We start from the raw sequence: 17394 nt of genomic DNA on the forward strand, positions 1-17394 counted from the left end.
TTCCAGCACCCAAACAGAAGTGAATTTCTAATGAGCAATTGTGCAAGAACCCAGGAAAACACCCCTCCAACCCACGCCATCCCTTTTCTGCCAAAAGGAGAAGGGGATGAATGAATACAGGACTTACGCGTCTGCTGTGGCCCAGCTGGCTTCCAGGTGGTGACATGAGCCACCCACAGCCGGAGCTGTTCCTCTTTCCCAAAGCTCAGGTGAAAGGGCTTTTTGGTGGTCCCCAGGATGTTGTGCCCCAAAAGCCAGGGATTCCCAAAAGGTCTGCCGGGCCCAGAAAGCTGACTCACCCCATCAGCGGCTATCCAAAGGTTCTGCTGACAAAGAGGTGGCCCTAGTGCTGCCCTAATAGGAGGACTTGAGGGTCGGGTCTTGGCTCTGATGCATCTGCCTTTGAGACTGAGCCCTGATAACTCCAAAAGCCAAGTTGCCTCAATGTGATCTGTCAACAAAAAGAATGTTATGCTCTGTTGATGCTTTTGGTGACTATGACACAGGGGCCCTGTCTTCCGCAGACCCTGCAGGGCCAGGCTGGCATAGGCCCAGCTGAGCAACCGTCGCCTGAGAGCTTTGCTTATTCACCCCTCTTTACTCCTCTGCCCCCTGCAATGTACCAGCCCTGTGCCCACCTCCATGGAACCTTGGTTCAATCAGGGAGGCCCCAGTGACCTCCTCAATGTCCAATCCAGTGCTCTTTCCTCAGGACTCCACGTGCCAGTCTCTAGTGCAGTTCCAGAAACTCCCTCCTTTTGCTTCTGGGAGGCTGCACTGTCTGGTTTATTTCTTCTTCTCTTTTCAGTTAGGGCCCTGTTTTTCCTCCTGACTTTTTTAGTTAGGGCCCTGGTTTTTTTCAGTTAGGGCCCCTCCTCTCTTTTTAGTTAGGGCCCTGTTTTTCCTCCTGTCTTTTTTAGTTAGGGCCCTGTTTTTCTTTTTCTTTCTTTCTTTCTTTTTCTTTTTTTTTTTTTTTAGACGGAGTCTTGCTGTGGTGCCCAGGCTGGAGTGCAGTGGCACGATCTCAGCTCACTGCAACCTCCTCCTCCCAGGTACAAGTGATTCTCCTGCCTCAGCCTCTTGAGTAGCTGGGACTACAGGCATGTGCCACCATACCCGGCTAATGTTTATGTTTTTAGTAGAGACAGGGTTTTACCATGTTGGCCAGGCTGGTCTCAAAGTCCTGACCTCAAGTGATCTGCCTGCCTTGGCCTCCCAAAGTGCTGGGATTATAGGTGTGAGCCATGACGCCTGGCCCAGGGCCCTGCTTTTTCTGCCTCAGTGTTCCCTATGATTCTGCCCACCTTCTTGTCTTGATTTATGTATATAGGTTCATTCATTCATTCATTCATTCATTCCTTCATTCATTCCTTCATTCATGTATTCATTCATTCCTTCATTCATGTATTCATTCATTTGAGAGATAGTTAGGCTCTGAGCTGGGTGTTGAAGAATCAGCAAAAAACAAGACTTTCCCATTCCTCATAGGTCTTCAGTAGATAATTATTTACACTGAAGATTAATTCTTGCTGTGAAGGAAACGATCAGGTTATGGGAGCGTGTGGGATTGGGTGGGAGTGGTGAGGTCTTATCTGGACAGATCAGGGAAGCCTCCCCTAAAAAGTGAGACCTGAAGAGGGAGAGGGAGGTGGCTGAGTGAGCAGGGAGCGGAGGAGCCCCCTAGGCAGAGAGGCAACCTGGATAAGGCTTTAGTGAGGGGGAGTCCTTGAGGAACTGAAAGAAGTGAGGGAGGCTGGCCAGGGAGGGGGGCGTGGCAAGAGGAGGGCCTGGGGGCCAGGCAGCACCTAGGTTATGTGGGCCCTTGAGTTTGGATTTTATGCTAGACCTCTGGGAACCATTGGAAGTTTTAAAGCAGGAGGGTGACTTGCCCAGATTTCATTATCAGAACCCTTGAAAGGGACAGACACAAGGACCATCCTGATAAGCCATGAGGGTGCAATTTTTGGTTCTTCCACATCAGGGTATCCTGGTGCTGTGCTTTGGTACGGGGCTTGTCATTGGGCAGTCCTGGGAAATGTGCACTTTCCCAGGATTCTCTCGGCTCTTTGCATTTTTTAGTTTACCCGGCCAGTCCTTGCTAAGCTGCTGCAGTGGAGAGGGAGGTGAAGCAGACACCACCCGGCCCTCTGATATCCACTCTAATCCAAGACGGAGACAGTGGAAGTTAACGCCCAGAGTGCTCTGTGATAAGTGCCAATGGGCTAAGGGAGACAAAGAGTGCTTTTCCTACTTGAGAGTCAAACAAGGCTGAGAAGGGGGAGTTGGGCATTCCAGGCAAGAAGGCACTATAGGCGGAGGCTTGGCCGCTGAAAGAGCCCACTGTGCCTGGGGGCTAGTGAGCAGGAGTGTGAGGGTTGAGGTGGGGAGCTGGTTAGAGAGGTTTTGAATGCTGGGTTTCTATCCTCTGGGTACCACGGAGCCATGGACAGGTCCTCAGCTGAGGAGTGACTTGATCCATGGGATTTCAGAACAATTAGTCCATGGCAGGCAGAGCGGAGGGTGGATCAGAGGACAGCAGCACTGGGAGCTGGTTGGAGAGAATGAGTACCATTGCTGAAGCCTTGTCACTCCCCCCACCGCACACACACAGCAACATCCTCAATGCCCCTTTCTGTTCCATACCTCTGTTTGGTTATCCCCGCATTGGCCGGCCAGCCTGAGCTGTCCAGAGCCCTTTCACAGCAGCACTGGGGTGTGTTAAACCCTGGGCTCCAGAGGCAAACAGGTCTGGGCCTGAAACGTCACTGTAGCCCTGACTTGCTGTGTGCCCTTGGACAAGTCCCTTACTCTTCTCAGCCTCAGTTTCCACATCTGTGAAATGGGGGTGATAATGGAGTTGGTGATGATTAAACAATGGGGAAATCGAGTCCTTAGCACATGTCTGGTGTATAACGATGGCTGTGTTAGCTTTGTGTCCTTGTCGATTGTAATGGCCCAGTCCATGTTGTAATCTGCCCCTCGGGAAGTTCTTGTCTTTGGACACAAATCTGAATTCTCAACTAGAAACAAGGTGTCCCCAGCGGCCCCAAAGGAAGCCTCTAGTGGGACACTGAGGGGATTGGACATGCTGTTACCCACTGGGACCCGGCACAGGGCTGGGCACACAGAAGCCTGGACTGGGTTTTATTTGTTCCTTTATCCCCAGCACTCAGCACAAGGCTGGTATAGCATGGCCAGGTGGCTGGGTTCTCAAAAATACTAAACAAAAAAATGAAATTAAAAAAAAGTTATTGATCTTGGACATCATCCCCCAGCACCTTTATTTTACAGCTGAGGAATCTGGGGCCCAGAGAGGAACAGTGGCTCATCCAAGGCCACTCAGCTCCTCAGTGGCAGGCCCTGGACCTGTTCATTTCTCCCTGCTCACATGTTTATTACAATTCTAATTTTTGAAATCCTGGTAAGTTAAAAATGGCATCATGTCCCACCTCCCTAATTTACCTTTGGGGAAACTGGGGCCCAGAGAGTGGTAGTGACTTCTTCAGGTCCTCAGAGAGAGAGAAGCAGGAAAAGGGCCTCCTCTCCGCAAAGCATACCCTCACTAATCAGCAGTAGGCAGGCAGGTTCTTCCCCCCAAAATTGACTGCCTCGTGCTTAAGGAAGCAAAGTGGAGTGTGAACAATAGTTTCCTGAGGAAGTGTTGGGTTTTAATTGTGTTGAGGAGAAGAACCATTTCCGGAACTGTGTGTGCCTGTGATGCCTGCAGACTTGGCTTGGCACAGCTATTTCCAGACTAATCCTGAGTCCTATTTATAGGCTGAGATGATTAGGTTGGCCTGTGTCAGGAGAGGCCCTCATAGCTCCCCCGAGCCTCGCGATGGCCGAGGAAGAAGCCCTCGGGGACAATTCTGACCCATGGGTGAGTAGCACGGGATCTGGGGTGGTCCCTGAAGCCAGCTCAGAGGAGGGGCGCCAGGGAGACCCGAGGGAAAGTCCCGCTCCTGACTCCTAGTTCAACCACCAGCCAGGCCCTCTGCAGAGATGAAACCAGTTCCGATTCTATTATCTCCCTGCTTAAAAATCCTCAGTGCGTCCAGTCAGGCCAGGACTCCGTAGCAGTCAGACCCCTTCTCCCCGAGGTACCCAATGTCTCAACCCCAGCCATGCTTCTCCAAACTGTTTACGCTTCCTTGTGCGGGCCACACCCCCAAGCCTTTGCTTCTGTTGTTCCCACCTTCCCAAAGGGGAAACTCCATTTATCCTCCAAGGCTCTGCCCCAATGCCCCTCCTCCGTGGCTCTGTTGGGCCATGGGTGCTCCCTCCTTTGTGCTCCCAGGGCCCACAACTGCTTGAATGACTATTGGTGTTCCTGTTTGTGTGCCCACTGGGCCGGGAAGTCCCAAGGCAGGGCCTGACACAGAGAAAGAAAGGAGACAATGTGTGATTGAACAGCCACTGTGGCCATCATTCTCCTTACCTGTCTGATGAGAGCTGATCTTCAAGCCACTGTGTACAGTAGGTATTTTTTAAAGGTGTGTAGAAGTGAGAGTCAGACTTCGGACTTCAGAGTCAGACAGCCCTGAATTCCTAGTGGTGTAACCTTGGGCTGAACCTCTCTGAGCCTTTGTTCCTCCATCTATAAAAGGAGACAATGCCAGCCATGGGTTTTGGGGAGGATTCAACAAGACAATGCTTATAAGGTACTTATCATCACAGTGGGCTTCTATGAGCATAGGAGGTGTTATTTGCAGATGGGGACGTTCATTCCGGGGATGTCCCTATCTAGGGCCCCACACAAGGGAGTGGCTGAGACTCCAAGTCTTGGAGCCTCCGACTCCACCCTGTGTTCTCCCTCCCCTCCCTCTCTTGGCCCCCTGGGCCTATTCTGTTCCCCAGATCAGGGAAAGCTTTGTTTGGCGATTGTTTTTCCTAAGAAGTTTCCTCTGTGGGGCCTCTGGGTGACTCAGAGCCCTGAGTCACCGGGAGGCTGAGGACAGGGGGAGGAGTGGGAGGGAGGCGGAGGGAATGGAGAGACGAGAAGAGGAAAGGGCTCTAATTCTAGCCCTGGCTCTCCCACTGTTTGATCAACTAGGTCTGACCAGGCCCCTCTCCTGCCTAGCCTCAGTTTCCCCAAATGTGAAAGGAAGATGTGGGCCCAGTCCTGGCTGAGCCTCAGAATCAGAGGTTCCCGGGCCCCACCCTAGACCTACAGACTCAGAGGCTAGGGGTGGGGCCTGGGAATCTATTGTTTCCTGAGCTCCCTGGGTGATCCTGCTGCACACCTGGTCCACAGAGGTGTTAGGGAACTGCTCGGCTCAAACTGGCTCCCAGCTGGGCCTCAGAGCAGCTCGGCCTCTGGTTGAACTTCACTGACCCACAGGGAGCGCCCTTCTCTTGCAGAATGCTTTGGCAGAATAGTGCACAGGAAGCGTGTGGGCTTTTTTTTTTCTTTTTTTTTTTAAAAAACAGCTTTATTGAAATATAATTTACATGATTTATTGGAGTAAATTTACATATAATTTACATACACATAATTCACTCAATTCAATAATGTTTAGTACATTTACAGAGTTATGCAACCATCATCACAATCCCATTGAGAAGATTTTCATCATCCCCAAAATGATCCCTCATGCTTGCTTACGTCCATCTCTATGCACACCCCATAGCTGACCACGCATCTGCTTTCTGTCTTTTTGTTGTTTTATTGTTGTTTTTTTTGTCACCTAGGCTGGAGTGCAGTGGCGTGATCTCTGTTCACTGCAGCCTCAACTTCCTGGGCTCAAGTGATCCTCCCACCTCAGCCTCCCGAGTAGCTGGGACCACAGGCACACACCATCATGCCTGGCTAATTTTTGTATTTTTTGTAGAGATGGGGACTTGTGGTGATGCCCAGGCTGATCTTGAACTCCTGAACTCAATGGATTCCTCCCACCTCAGCCTTCCAAAGTGCTGGGATTATAGGCATGAGCCACCTCGCCTGGCCTGCTTTCTGTCTCTCCGAAGATCCAAAGCTGTGTTCATTCCAGCTGGCCCTGTGACCTCATGCAAATTATTGCCCTTCCATTACTCCTCTGTATGAGAGGGGATAATCCTACCCTCCTTGTAGGGGGTTGTTTGAATTTCACTAATGTGCACAGTGTCTGACGCACCCGAGGAGCTGGGCACATGGGAGGCTGGTACGCAGGGCACAGGACATAACACAGATGCCCAGGCACGGTTGGCACAGGCCTAGCAAACATTTTAAAGCACTCACTCTGTGCCAGCTTCTTAGATTAAGCATCTTACATGCATTACCTACTTTAATCCTCGGTGAATGTGAGTATCAGTTCCATTTTATAACTGAAGAAACAGGCACTGAGACGGGAAGTCACTTTTACAGGCTCACATAGATGATAGTTGATAGGGCTGGGAGTCCATCTGAGAGTCTGTCCCCCCTAAACATCATCCTGTCCCCTTCCTGATGTGAATCGCCAAGCAAGGGACAACACAATTCATAGATCCAGGACAAGGTTTATGGCACATACTTCTAAGGGGTGGGACCTGGTATCATGGACACCGCATTCAAGAGATAGTACATGGTATAGAGTCTGTCACAAAACAGACATCACATGGTGCATGAAGCATGACCCAGGGGTAAGAGGCATGGGATGCCGCTAAAGGGAGACACACAGGACAAAGCAAGAGGAATGCAGGGCCTGGTATGTGGCACAGTCACAGGGTATGTGACACTGGGCATGACAAACTCTATGATGCAGAGACATGGTACTTAGGATTTGAGACTTGAGCTATGGCAACTGGGCAGGCTCTTGGCCACAGTGGGACCCTTTGTCATCAGGGATCCTCCATTATGTTGGTGCCTGGGGCCCCAGCAAGCAACGGCAGGAACCAAGTTTCTCCTCCTCACAAAGGCGGTCTGTTTTTTTTATTTTTTTTCTTTTTTTCTCCCTCCTCCTCCCTGTCTCTTTGGATGCCAAAGAGTGGGAGTGGCCCAGTGGAGTGGTGGCCAGAGTAACCCCCAGCCATCCCATCAGCTCAGACAAGGGTCAAGGCTTGGGGCCAAGCCCACAGCTCAGGAAGGGTTTGCCAGGCCCCCAGATGCCCTCTCTCTGAGATAGCTGTGAGCACCAGTGTTGGCTGGGGTGAAAGCCGGGTAATTTTCCTCTAAGCTGTCCTCCCTCCGCTCCCCTCCCTGCCTGCTGGTGCTGGCTGTGAGCACGTCTGCATTCCAGAGCTTAGGAGAGAGAGAACCTGCTGCTGTTAAGGTTGAGGAAGTAGATTGCTAACAGCTGCTGTAGGAGGGGTTGGATGTGCGGAAGAGGAGGCAGTGGATTGCAGGCTAACATTTCTTGAGCCTCTTGGCACTGGCACTCACTACCTCATCTTGTCTCATTTGCACAAAGCCCCAGTATCCCGGTGAGGAGACAGGCCCAGAGAGGCAAAGAACTTGCCTAAGGTCACACAGGGAGGCAGAGCCAAGGCTAGACCTTGGTCTCCTGGAGGCAGGCAGGTGAGGTTGTATAGAGGTGATGGCGCAGGGGATGTTGTTGGGGGGTTAGTGGGCAATGAGACTGCAAGGGCTTGTGGGCCCCAGATCACAGAGGACCGAACTCAGGAGTCCTGACTTCTTTCTGTCTGCACCGAGGTCCACGGAAGGGATGATGCAATCTGTATGAGTGACAGGCCCAGTGCAGGGAGAGTTTAAGGGAGTGAGGGAGCTGATGTTATGATCCCAGGGAAAAGATGGGGACACCGAACCAGGACAGTGGCTAGAGTGTGGGGGTGAGAAGTGGGTATAAAGTGGAGAGGAGATGAGCTTGGTCTCTGCTCTGGTCTCAGCCTTTATGTACTGTCTTGGTGGGATGACCGTGGTTGGGTCCTGCCTCCAAGGGTATCCCGGAGGGTTCTAGAAGCTCCCACATGGACAGGCACTTGAAGGATAGTGCTGGTGATTGGGCAGGTGCCTGGATGGAGGTGAGGCCTAAAGCACACCCGGGGACAGAAGGCAGCACCCACACGGGAGCCCACCTTCGTGCCAGGGACTGTATTTTAGGTGCTGGATCTTGTTTAAATCTTCCGGCTGGCTATGATTATCCTCTAAGCTGGGGAAGGAAGAAAAGCATTCCAGTACTATACCTCTGTTTGGGTTAAAGGAGGGGAAAGTATTTTAAATAAAACCTATTAGAGTTAAAAGGATGAGTAGCAATAAAAATATCTTTGAATCTCTGATGGTTCTATTGTAGCCAAAAGTTTTAGATAAATTGTGAAGAATCTCTAATCATGCTATGTGGAGTTTTTCTCTTTTAAAAAATACAAGTTATTGTATATACTTAAGGTATATAACGCGATGTTATGGAATACATTTAGATAGTAAAAAGGTTACTATAGTGCAGCAAATGAACATATTCATCATCTCAGTTGGCACAAAAGTAATTACAATTTTTGCCATTACTTTCAATGACGAAAACTGCAATACTTTTGCACTGAACTAATAAAATCTGCTCATTTAGCATGAATCCCAAAATACAGTACAACTTATTCCTTATAGTCCTCATGTTGCACATTAGTGCTCTTTTTTATTTTTTAATTTTTATTTTTGTTATTTTTAATATAGAGAGAGACAGGGTCTCACGATGTTGTCCGGGTTGGTCTTGAACTCTGGGGCTCAAGTGATCCTCCCTCCTCAGCCTCCCAAAGTGCTGGGATTACAGGCACAAACTCTCTAGACTTGTTCATTCCACATATCTGCTACCTTGCACCCTCCATATCCTCATTCATGGATTCAACCAACCACAGATCAGAAATATTAAAAAAAAATAAAAATAAAAAAAGTAAAAATAATACAAATTTTAAAAACAGTGCAGTGTAACAACTATTTACATAGTTTATTGTTACATAGAAATTTACATTTACATTTTTATGTAACAACTACAGTATAACAACTATGTAAATAGCATTTACATTGTATTAGGTTTTATAAGTAATCTAGAGAGATTTAAAGTTTAATACATGGGAGGATATATGTAGGTTGTATGCAAATACTGTACTATGCCATTTTATATATTGGTGTACAGCATCTGCAGATTTTCGTATCTGAGGGAGGTCCTGGAACCAACTGATCCCCCGTGGATAGGGAGGGACAACTATTCTCTGATATGTCTCCCCACTGGACTTTTTTTTTTTTTTTTTTGAGTTGGAGTCTTGCTCTGTCGCCCAGGCTGGAGTGCAGTGGCGCGATCTTGGCTCACCGCAACCTCCATCTCGTGGGTTCAAGCCATTCTCCTGTCTCAGCCTCCTGAGTAGCTGGGACCACAGATGCCCACCACCATGCCCGGCTAATTTTTTGTATTTTTAGTAGAGACGGGATTTCACCCTGTTAGCCAGGCTGGTCTCAAACTCCTGGCCTCAAGTGATCCACCTGCCTCCGTCTCCCAAAGTGCTGGAATTACAGGTGTGAGCCACCGCGCCCGGCCCCCATTGGACTTTTTCTCTAACTGATTTGTACTTGTATCAAGTTCTGGTGAGTCCATGAGATAATATGGCCATTCTATCCCTGTGGACACTGAAGCTCAGAGAGGTTGAGTCCCTTGCTCAGCATCACTCAATTGTAAGTGCTAGGACTGGGATCCAGAGCCCTCACTTTTTTGTTTTTGGTTTTTTGCTTTTTTGAGTCAGGGTTTCACTCTGTTACCCAGGCTGGAGTGCAGTGGCACAATCATAACTTACTGTAGCCTCGACTTCCCAGGCTCAAGTGATCCTCCCACCTCAGCCTCCCCAGTAGCTAGAACTACTGGTGTATGTCATCACGCCTGGCTAATTTTTTAATTTTGTGTAGAGACAGGGTCTCACTCTGTTTCCCAGGCTGTTCTCAAACTACTGGGTTTAAGCCATCCTCCTGCCTTGGGCTCCCAAAGTGCTGGGATTACAGGCATGAACCACCATGCCCAGCCAAGAGCCCTTGTTCTTTTGGGTGGGGCAGAACAGGCAAAGTCAGAGAGGAGGGGAGAGGGTGTCATTAGGAGTCTCATGGAGGGGATTGGGTAACAAGGCTGGCTCTGTAGATGTTGGCTTGAGGCCCTCTCCTGAGATGCATCCCCATCCCTGGTACCAGCCTTGTTTGGAACCCTCCCTGTCTCCCTTGCTTTGTATGCAAAGACACAGAGGTAGAGGGGTAGGTATGAGGTAGGTATAGGGCAGGTATAGGGGCCAGTGAGCTGGATGTGTGTATAGGGTCTGGACACATGCTGGAGGTCATCTTTGGATGTTATGCTTACTGAGCACCTGCTGTGTGCCAAACACAGTGCCAGGGCTCCTTCAGTCCTACCAGACACCCCACCAGGTTGGCATCTTCACCTCATTTTACAGAGGAGGAAATTGAAGTGCCGCAGAAGGTGCCACTGGCTCAAGTTCCCCGGTGGTAGGGATTTGGGCTCTGTCCAGATTCATCCCTGTACATTGCCTCATATTCCTTAGGTTGGAAGGTCACTTGTCCTCACCTTGTTGGTCATTTTTGGTATCTCCAGCCCACAGAGACTCCGCAGGCACTCCTGGATCCCATTGTCTTTTCCCTCTTCCCCGCACCTGCCCCCTTTTGTCTTTCTCAGGGAGTTCTCCCTGCAGAGTGCCTTTGCAGGGCATGGTCCACGGATCCCTCACATTTATGGTCTCATTTAATCCTCTCAACTAGCCTTCAAGAAAGGCACTTTGACCCCGATTTTCCACATCCAGACAATGGGCTCACACTTCCTGCCAGAGCCCAGCAAGGAGGAAATCTTGGCCATAGTTGGTATGGGAGGCTTGGGGACACAGAAGGGCTTTGTTTGGAGCCAGCAGCAGGAGGGATGTGGCACCATCATCTGATGTGCTGCATCATTCATTGTCCCCATCGGGAAGGTGGTTGGCCTGGGGAAGCTTCCAGCATTCCTGGTAGATCCCAGTGAAGGATGAATCTGATCCCTAGGCAGGCAGGAGGGGACCCTGGCCAGATGCACAAACTTGTTTGCTTTTTGCTGTGTGTCTTTTAGCATCCTTGAGTCCCAGGGCCTGAAGGGTTCTTGGACATGGGCCAATTTTCCTGTCACCTGTGTCCCCTCAACCTCATCACCACTGGGCAGCTCATTATCTCTCTGGAAAAGGGGAAGGAAACCAGCATTTGTCTTTCCATTTTTTTTTTTAAACTGTGGAAACATACACACATCATAAAATTTGCCATTTAATAGGCCGGGCGCGGTGGTTCACACCTGTAATCCTAGCACTCTGGGAGGCCGAGGAGGGCAGATCACTTGAGGTTAGGAGTTCGAGACCAGCCTGGCCAACGTGGTAAAACCCCGTCTCTACTAAAAATACAAAAATTAGCCAGAAATCACTTGAACCTGGGAGGCGGAGGTGGCAGTGAGCCGAGATCATGCCGCTGCACTCCAGCCTGGGTGACAGAGCGAGACCCCATCTCAAAAAAAAAAAAAAAAAAGAAAGGCATTTTTAACCCTATCTTACACGTAAGGAAATTGAGGCTCAGAGAGATAGAAACTTATCCAAGTCTCTCTTTTAACAATAAAAGCAGCCTCCTTTATATGTGCTTATTCTGTACCAAGCACTGTGCTAAGCCCCAAATGTTCTTTACCTTATTAAATTCACACAACTACCCTAGGAAAAAAAGTATTATAATCCCCGTTTTATAGATGAGGAAACGGAGGCTCAGAGAGCCAAAGCAACTTGCTGAAAGCCACACTGCTAATAAGTGATAGACCGGGGACTTAAATGCAGGCATTTCTGGTGGGAGCTCTTTCCACGATCACATACAGAAGGTTGCTCTCTGTTTTTCTCCCTCTTGGAAAGTCCTTCCTCTGCAGAGCAGGAAGCTGCCTCCTGTGGCTTCTCCTGCTCATTCTGGCTTGGGTTAGGGCATTGTAGACCCTGCCTTCCCCTGCAGCTCTGCAGAGCCTGTGACTCTCCAAAGTCTTCTGCTGGTTCCACGGTCCCAGCATCTGCAGCCAGGCCTCCCTGTCTTGTTGTGGATTTGCGTTTGTGCCTGGGCTTCCCAGGGGTGGGTGGTGGGGTGCTGAAGGGGCTAGGACAGTTATTTGCAGCCCTGGCTACTGAGCCACCACACCTCTCAGGGCCATTTCCTCCCCAAGAGAAGGGGAGACAGACTGCTGAAGTGGGTCCTAGCAAGAAGGGCCCAGAGCTCATACCCATGGCCAAATCTGGTTGCTTCCAGGACATGGGGTCAGGAAGTAGCAGGGCCAGGCCCCTCCAGATGTCCAGCCCTGGGTCCCAGCACTAGGTGGGGCTGGCTCCGGAAGCTGGGAAAGGACCATGTCTTTGGTCCCTGAGACAGTTGGTCTCCTGGAGTTGGCTTCAGCCAAGCCCCGCTGGCCATCTCCCCAACAGCTGGCCACTCCCAGGATGGACTTGGCCAAAGCAGAAGGCCAGCCAGCCCCGATGGGGAGCACTGCTGTGTCATGGAGACCCAGGCCTCAGTTCTGGCCTGGTTGTTGAGAGACCTGAGTTCTAGATCTACTCTGCCAGGCACTTGTTTGACTTTGTGACCCTGAAAAGTCACCTTCTTGTTCTTGGTGTGATCATCTACAAAAGAGAAGACAGACTAATGAACACTGCTGCTAATAAGTCCTGCTCTGAACAACATACTCCAACAGTCTCACTTCTGTTCCCCCAAAAGTCCTGCAACTGGGCATCACTGTCCCTGTTTTCAGATGAGTGACCTGAGGCTCAGAGAGGGAAGGTAACTTGCTCTGCCTTACACAGCCCAGACCTGAACTCTAGCGTCTCACCGTGAAATCTGTAACCTTTCTCCCGCACCATCACATACCGAAGGCAGGCCTCTGTGCAGAAAACAGGCTGCACAGAAAGAAGAGTGCTTACTTTTGGCGAGCTCCTGTGCGTCACATCCTGGGCTTCCTCCACTGCTCCATGCTCTAGGTACCATTCTCCCCCTTTTAGAGATGAGGAAACTGAGGTCTGGATTGCAGAAGCTGAGTCCAGATTCGCAAACCTGTCCACAGGGCTTGCCGGAACTTTTCTAGGCCCTGTCCAGTTCCACTGGGTTTCATAACTGGCTTCTCTGTTTACTGACCATTGTCCCAATTAGCAAAATCCCTGGTCAGAAGGGCGGGTGCTCCCAGGAGGACCCAGAGAACAGCAGTGAGCCAAAAAGTAAATAGACTCCAAGAGAGGGCTTTCCATGAGTGGCTGGCTGCCTGGAAAATCAAGAACAACAGTGTTTGGAGTGAAGAGAAAAGAACAGGGTGGTGTCTTCCAGGCCCAGCCAAGGCCTTTTTGTACACTGTGGCTGGGGATGGAAGGGGCGGGGGATGGAAGGGGCGGGGGAGGCCACCTCCTCTGGTCTCTGGTAGGGGGTCCCGCAGACATACAGAGACCAAGGTTACAGAGGAAAGGAGGGCCCAGAGCTGGTTGTGTTGTGGAGGTCCTGGGTCAACTACAGGGGAGGGAAGGGTCCCCCAGGGGGACATGGGCTGTACAGCCCCCATCCTGTGGCAGACACAGAATCTGCCTACTGTGTGCCTGGAGCTGGGCAGGATCCAGGAATAGTCGAGATCAGAGGTCAAGGAGATCTCCGAGGTGCACAGAAGCAGAGACCAGGACGTGCTCATGTACTGAGTCGGTAGCAGAAGGGCTGCCTCCAAATCAAAGAAACCATGCCAGACCTGAGTGCCATGTGGCCCAGAGTGCAGGTGCCACAGCCAGTCCTGCACTAAGTGGCCACAGCCTGGGGATCTTCCAGGCCTTTGGCCTGGGCAGTCACATCAGGTGTGTGAAAGGCTAGAGGGCTTTCCCGGTGTCACCTCCTGCCCCGGCCTGGGAAGTGTCGTGGGGACAGCTGCTCCGGAGACTCCTGGCTGCCAGGCTTGACTTGGGCTTTATTGATTTAGCCTGTTACCTGGAAAGGGCACTGCTGCTCCCTGCCCGGGTCAGGTGGTGCTAGGAGCTCCTGCTTGGTTTCCGCAGACAGAGCCTGGGCTCTGAAGCCAGTCAGACTTGTGTTTGAATCTTGGCAACACCTCTTTCCAGTTGAGTGACTTGAACCTCCCTGAGTCTCAGTTTCCCAGGCTGGGCCCAGAGGTGAGGTGGCATGCTGCTATCAGTGACTGCAGTGCCTCCTTCCTCAAGTCAGGGGCTGTGGACTGTCTGATCCAGAACGGCCTGCAGAGGTGACCTGGCCCAACGTACCATTTTACAGATGGAACCCTGAAGCTCAGAGACTTGTAGGTCCTGGATTTGGTTGTACAACCAGTATCTGGTACTGCTCGGGCTAGGAAAGAGGCTTCAAGTCAGAGCATCAGGCCCTACCCTGTATTTTGCATATGAAGACACTGAAACCCAGAAAGGTACAGTGACTTGCCCAAGGTCACCAGGAAGTCAGTGTCAGAGCCAGCCCTAGCACTCGGGCCTCTTCCTTTCCACCTAGGGGTCCTTCTCTTGTACCTGAATTCCCCCATTCCCTTGAACTCATACATCTTCTTCCAGGCTGGAAGCAGAGTAAGACAATGTTGCCCCCATCATGGTCTCCACTCATCAGTGCCCTGTAGCAAGGGCTCCAGGGTCTGTAGTGAGGGCTCCCAGAGGGCAAGGGTGGGGTCTGTTCACCAGCTCTCCTGTGCCAAGGGCCTGGGCTCCAGAGCTATATGGCAGGCAAAGCTGCAGGCCCTTTGTGATCATTAATGTGGTCCCTGGGTTGATGGTCAGTGGCCTCTGGGGCCAAGGTCAAGCCACAGCAGCCCCTCTATTAATCACCAACTATGCAGGTCAGAGTCACACTGCTCCGGAAGGGGCCCCTCAGCTGGGCGTTGCTGGCCCAGGTTCAGTCTGGGAGCTGGGCAGCTAAGAAAATTTCTTCCTACTTGTTTGAATTTTCCAAATTGTCTAATGAGCAGGCATCACTATAAGCATATTTTAAAAGGGATTGTTTCTGGATTTGTGTTTTATAAAAGAACAAAACTATATTGGATATACACTTGTAAAGTTTCAAATGCTACGGCAATGCTTTTACAATTTTTTCGGCTACTATATTGAGGTATAATTTACATATCATAGTGATTCACACACTAAGTATACATACAGTTCTATGAATTTTAGTAGATTTAATTGGTTATATAATCTTCACCATAATCTAGTGTTAGAATATTTTTATCACCCCGAAAAGTTCCCTCATGCCAACTGCAGTGATCTAGGCACTTCCTCCAGCCTCAGGCAGCCACGGCAATGTTTGAGGATGAAATTCTCCTCCTTCTTCCCTTTCCAGCAAACGGCCTTAACAGTTTGGTGCTTACCCTCTGATTTTTTAAGGGTATATGCAAAAACAGGCACCATTGTAAAAAGGAGAAGAGGAGATATACTATAGCCATTGTTGTGCAATTGCTTTCTGCACTTGGAGATCTCCCTGTGTTTATTGAGTGCCTACTATATGCCAGGCACAATCAGACGTAGCTCATTCTTTTTTCACAGCTGCATAGTGTCTATTGTATGGTGGCTCCATCATTTATTTAACCAGGACATTTGGGTCCTTTCCAGTTTTCTTCAAACAATGCTTCAGTGAACATCCTTGCACATATATTTTTGTGTTTATTGGTAAGTAATTCTGTAGAAAGTGGAACTGTTGTTGCATTGTGTGTTTTGAGTTTGGATAAATTTTTTATCTAGAGAGCTGAAACTGGTTTATGCTTCCATTAAGAGCCTATGGGAGCTGTGGGTTTTTTTATAATATCATCCTCCAAATGGCTAGGGGGAAGGGAGAGCTCTCTGAATTTAGGCCAGAGCTGGCCCACTGCAGGCTGGGCAGGCCCAGGCCTGGACTTGGAGCCCTGAGAACTCAGGTATCCCTCTGGGGCCCCCCACAGACACCGAGACAAAGTTCAGACTCTTCAGTGTGGCACACAGGCCTCAGTGACCCCTGCTGCCCTCTGCAGCCTCCTCTGTTCTTGCTCCCTGTGTTTCATACTGGACCCCTGGTAATTCACTGGATATGGTTATGTTTGCCTGCCCTTTGCCTATGCGTCACCTCCCCCGGAATGTCTTTTCTTCTTAATCTCCATCCTCCCTGTCCTTCAAGGCCTGGGTCACAAGTCCCTTTCTCCACGAAGCCTTCTTATAATCTCTCCAGCCTGAATTGTCTTCTCTGTGTTCCTTTAGCCTTTTATCTGAACCATATCCCCCCTTAGGTGGGAGCAAGTTGTGGGTGGGAGAGGGCAAACTTCAGCCTCATTAGATAGAGGCTGGACTTCCAGAAGAGCTGGGAAGGGGGACCATAATTTCTGGGGAGGGGTGGAGAACTCACATTTACCTAGCTGCTGGCCAGGCTATTTTCATACTCACAGACCGATTTAATCCTCAACTACTGTACTCATTTAGTAGATGAGAAGAATGAGACATTGAAAACATGCACAGTGGAGGTGGGAATGAAAGCCAGCTCTCCAACTCTCCAGTCCTCTTTCCTGTCACTGCGTCAGGCTGCAGGGTGAAGGGGAGGTCTGGGATACAAAGAGAACTTAGAGGTGGAGCAGTTGGATTCTGCGCAGTGCTAGGAGGGAGGAGAGGGGTTGGAGTAGGTGGGAAGTAGGCCTCCTTCAGTTTGGATAGCACTTCCCTTAACCCAATGACTCTAGTGGGAGGGTGGAGGGATGGGGATGGGAAGGGAGCCTGGGAGTGAGGAGGAAAGGCAAACTCTGTCTTCCCCCAGGGTAGTCAATGAATAGTACCTAAAATGGAAACCAAACAAAACAACTTCAAGAAGTAACAAGAGCTTGCTTAGAGACATGAAGGTAAACCCTGAACCATCAGCTAAAAGAGGTAGATAGCAGTGGTTGCCCCTGGGGAGAGGTAAATGTGATGGAGAGGGAACAACTGTGTACAAACATGTGACTTTACGTTTTGATCAAAATACGACTTTTAAAAAACAAACACTTTTTAAAAAGAAGGAAAGAAAAGTAGGAGGGGCTATCCCAGGAGCTGAGCGTTCTGCCCCGCCCCTCTGAGTCCTGCTGGCTTCACCTGCCCACCGGAGCCAGGTCCCCTGCCCTGCTGCGGTGCATGCTGCCTGGTGGGGGTTCTGCCCAGGCCCACTACTGCCTGAGTTCAAATCCCGGCAGCACCATTTACAAGCTGTGTGCAAGTTGCTTCACCACTCTGCCCTGTTCCCCCCTCTGTAAAATGGGTTGGCCGTTGTACCTTCTCTGAAAAGGATGTGCTGATGCCTCGGTGAAAAGCTTTCAAAAATTGTTAGTTCATGTTATTTTTTTGCTGGAGGTGTTAGGTGCGGAGAGGCGAGGGGGCTCGCGTGCGTCGCAGGAGGCTCAGCTGGGCTCGCCGCCGTTCGTGCCTGCGCCCATTTAGTGTGCACACAGCTAGCGCCTGCCGTATGCCAGGCCCGGTGCTGGGTCTCCTCCCCGGAGCTGGGGT

General features: G+C 50.3%; 1 protein-coding gene across 9 annotated transcripts in view; it reads left to right on the plus strand.

Moving 5' to 3' along the window:
- The window catches only part of GSN (gelsolin), a 64475-nt gene that overhangs the window by 13981 nt on the left and 33100 nt on the right, over positions 1 to 17394 (plus strand). The window contains exon 3 of one of the 9 annotated variants that reach the window (XM_055351828.2): positions 979 to 1052. The exons of 5 other annotated variants lie outside the window; for them this stretch is intronic. Coding sequence is in view for 1 of the 4 variants with exons in the window: in XM_004048537.5 (XP_004048585.1) it covers positions 3839 to 3880 (42 nt within the window). In the remaining 3 variants the exon portion in view is untranslated. Of the gene's footprint in view, positions 1 to 978; positions 1053 to 3777; positions 3881 to 12461; positions 12901 to 15515; positions 15568 to 17394 lie in introns of those variants that run through there. 3 more of the 9 variants (XM_004048537.5, XM_063697012.1, XM_063697014.1) reach the window with 3 other exon arrangements.

Source organism: Gorilla gorilla, chromosome 13, assembly GCF_029281585.2.
Source record: "Gorilla gorilla gorilla isolate KB3781 chromosome 13, NHGRI_mGorGor1-v2.1_pri, whole genome shotgun sequence".
In the NCBI taxonomy this organism is placed as follows: Eukaryota; Metazoa; Chordata; class Mammalia; order Primates; family Hominidae; genus Gorilla; species Gorilla gorilla.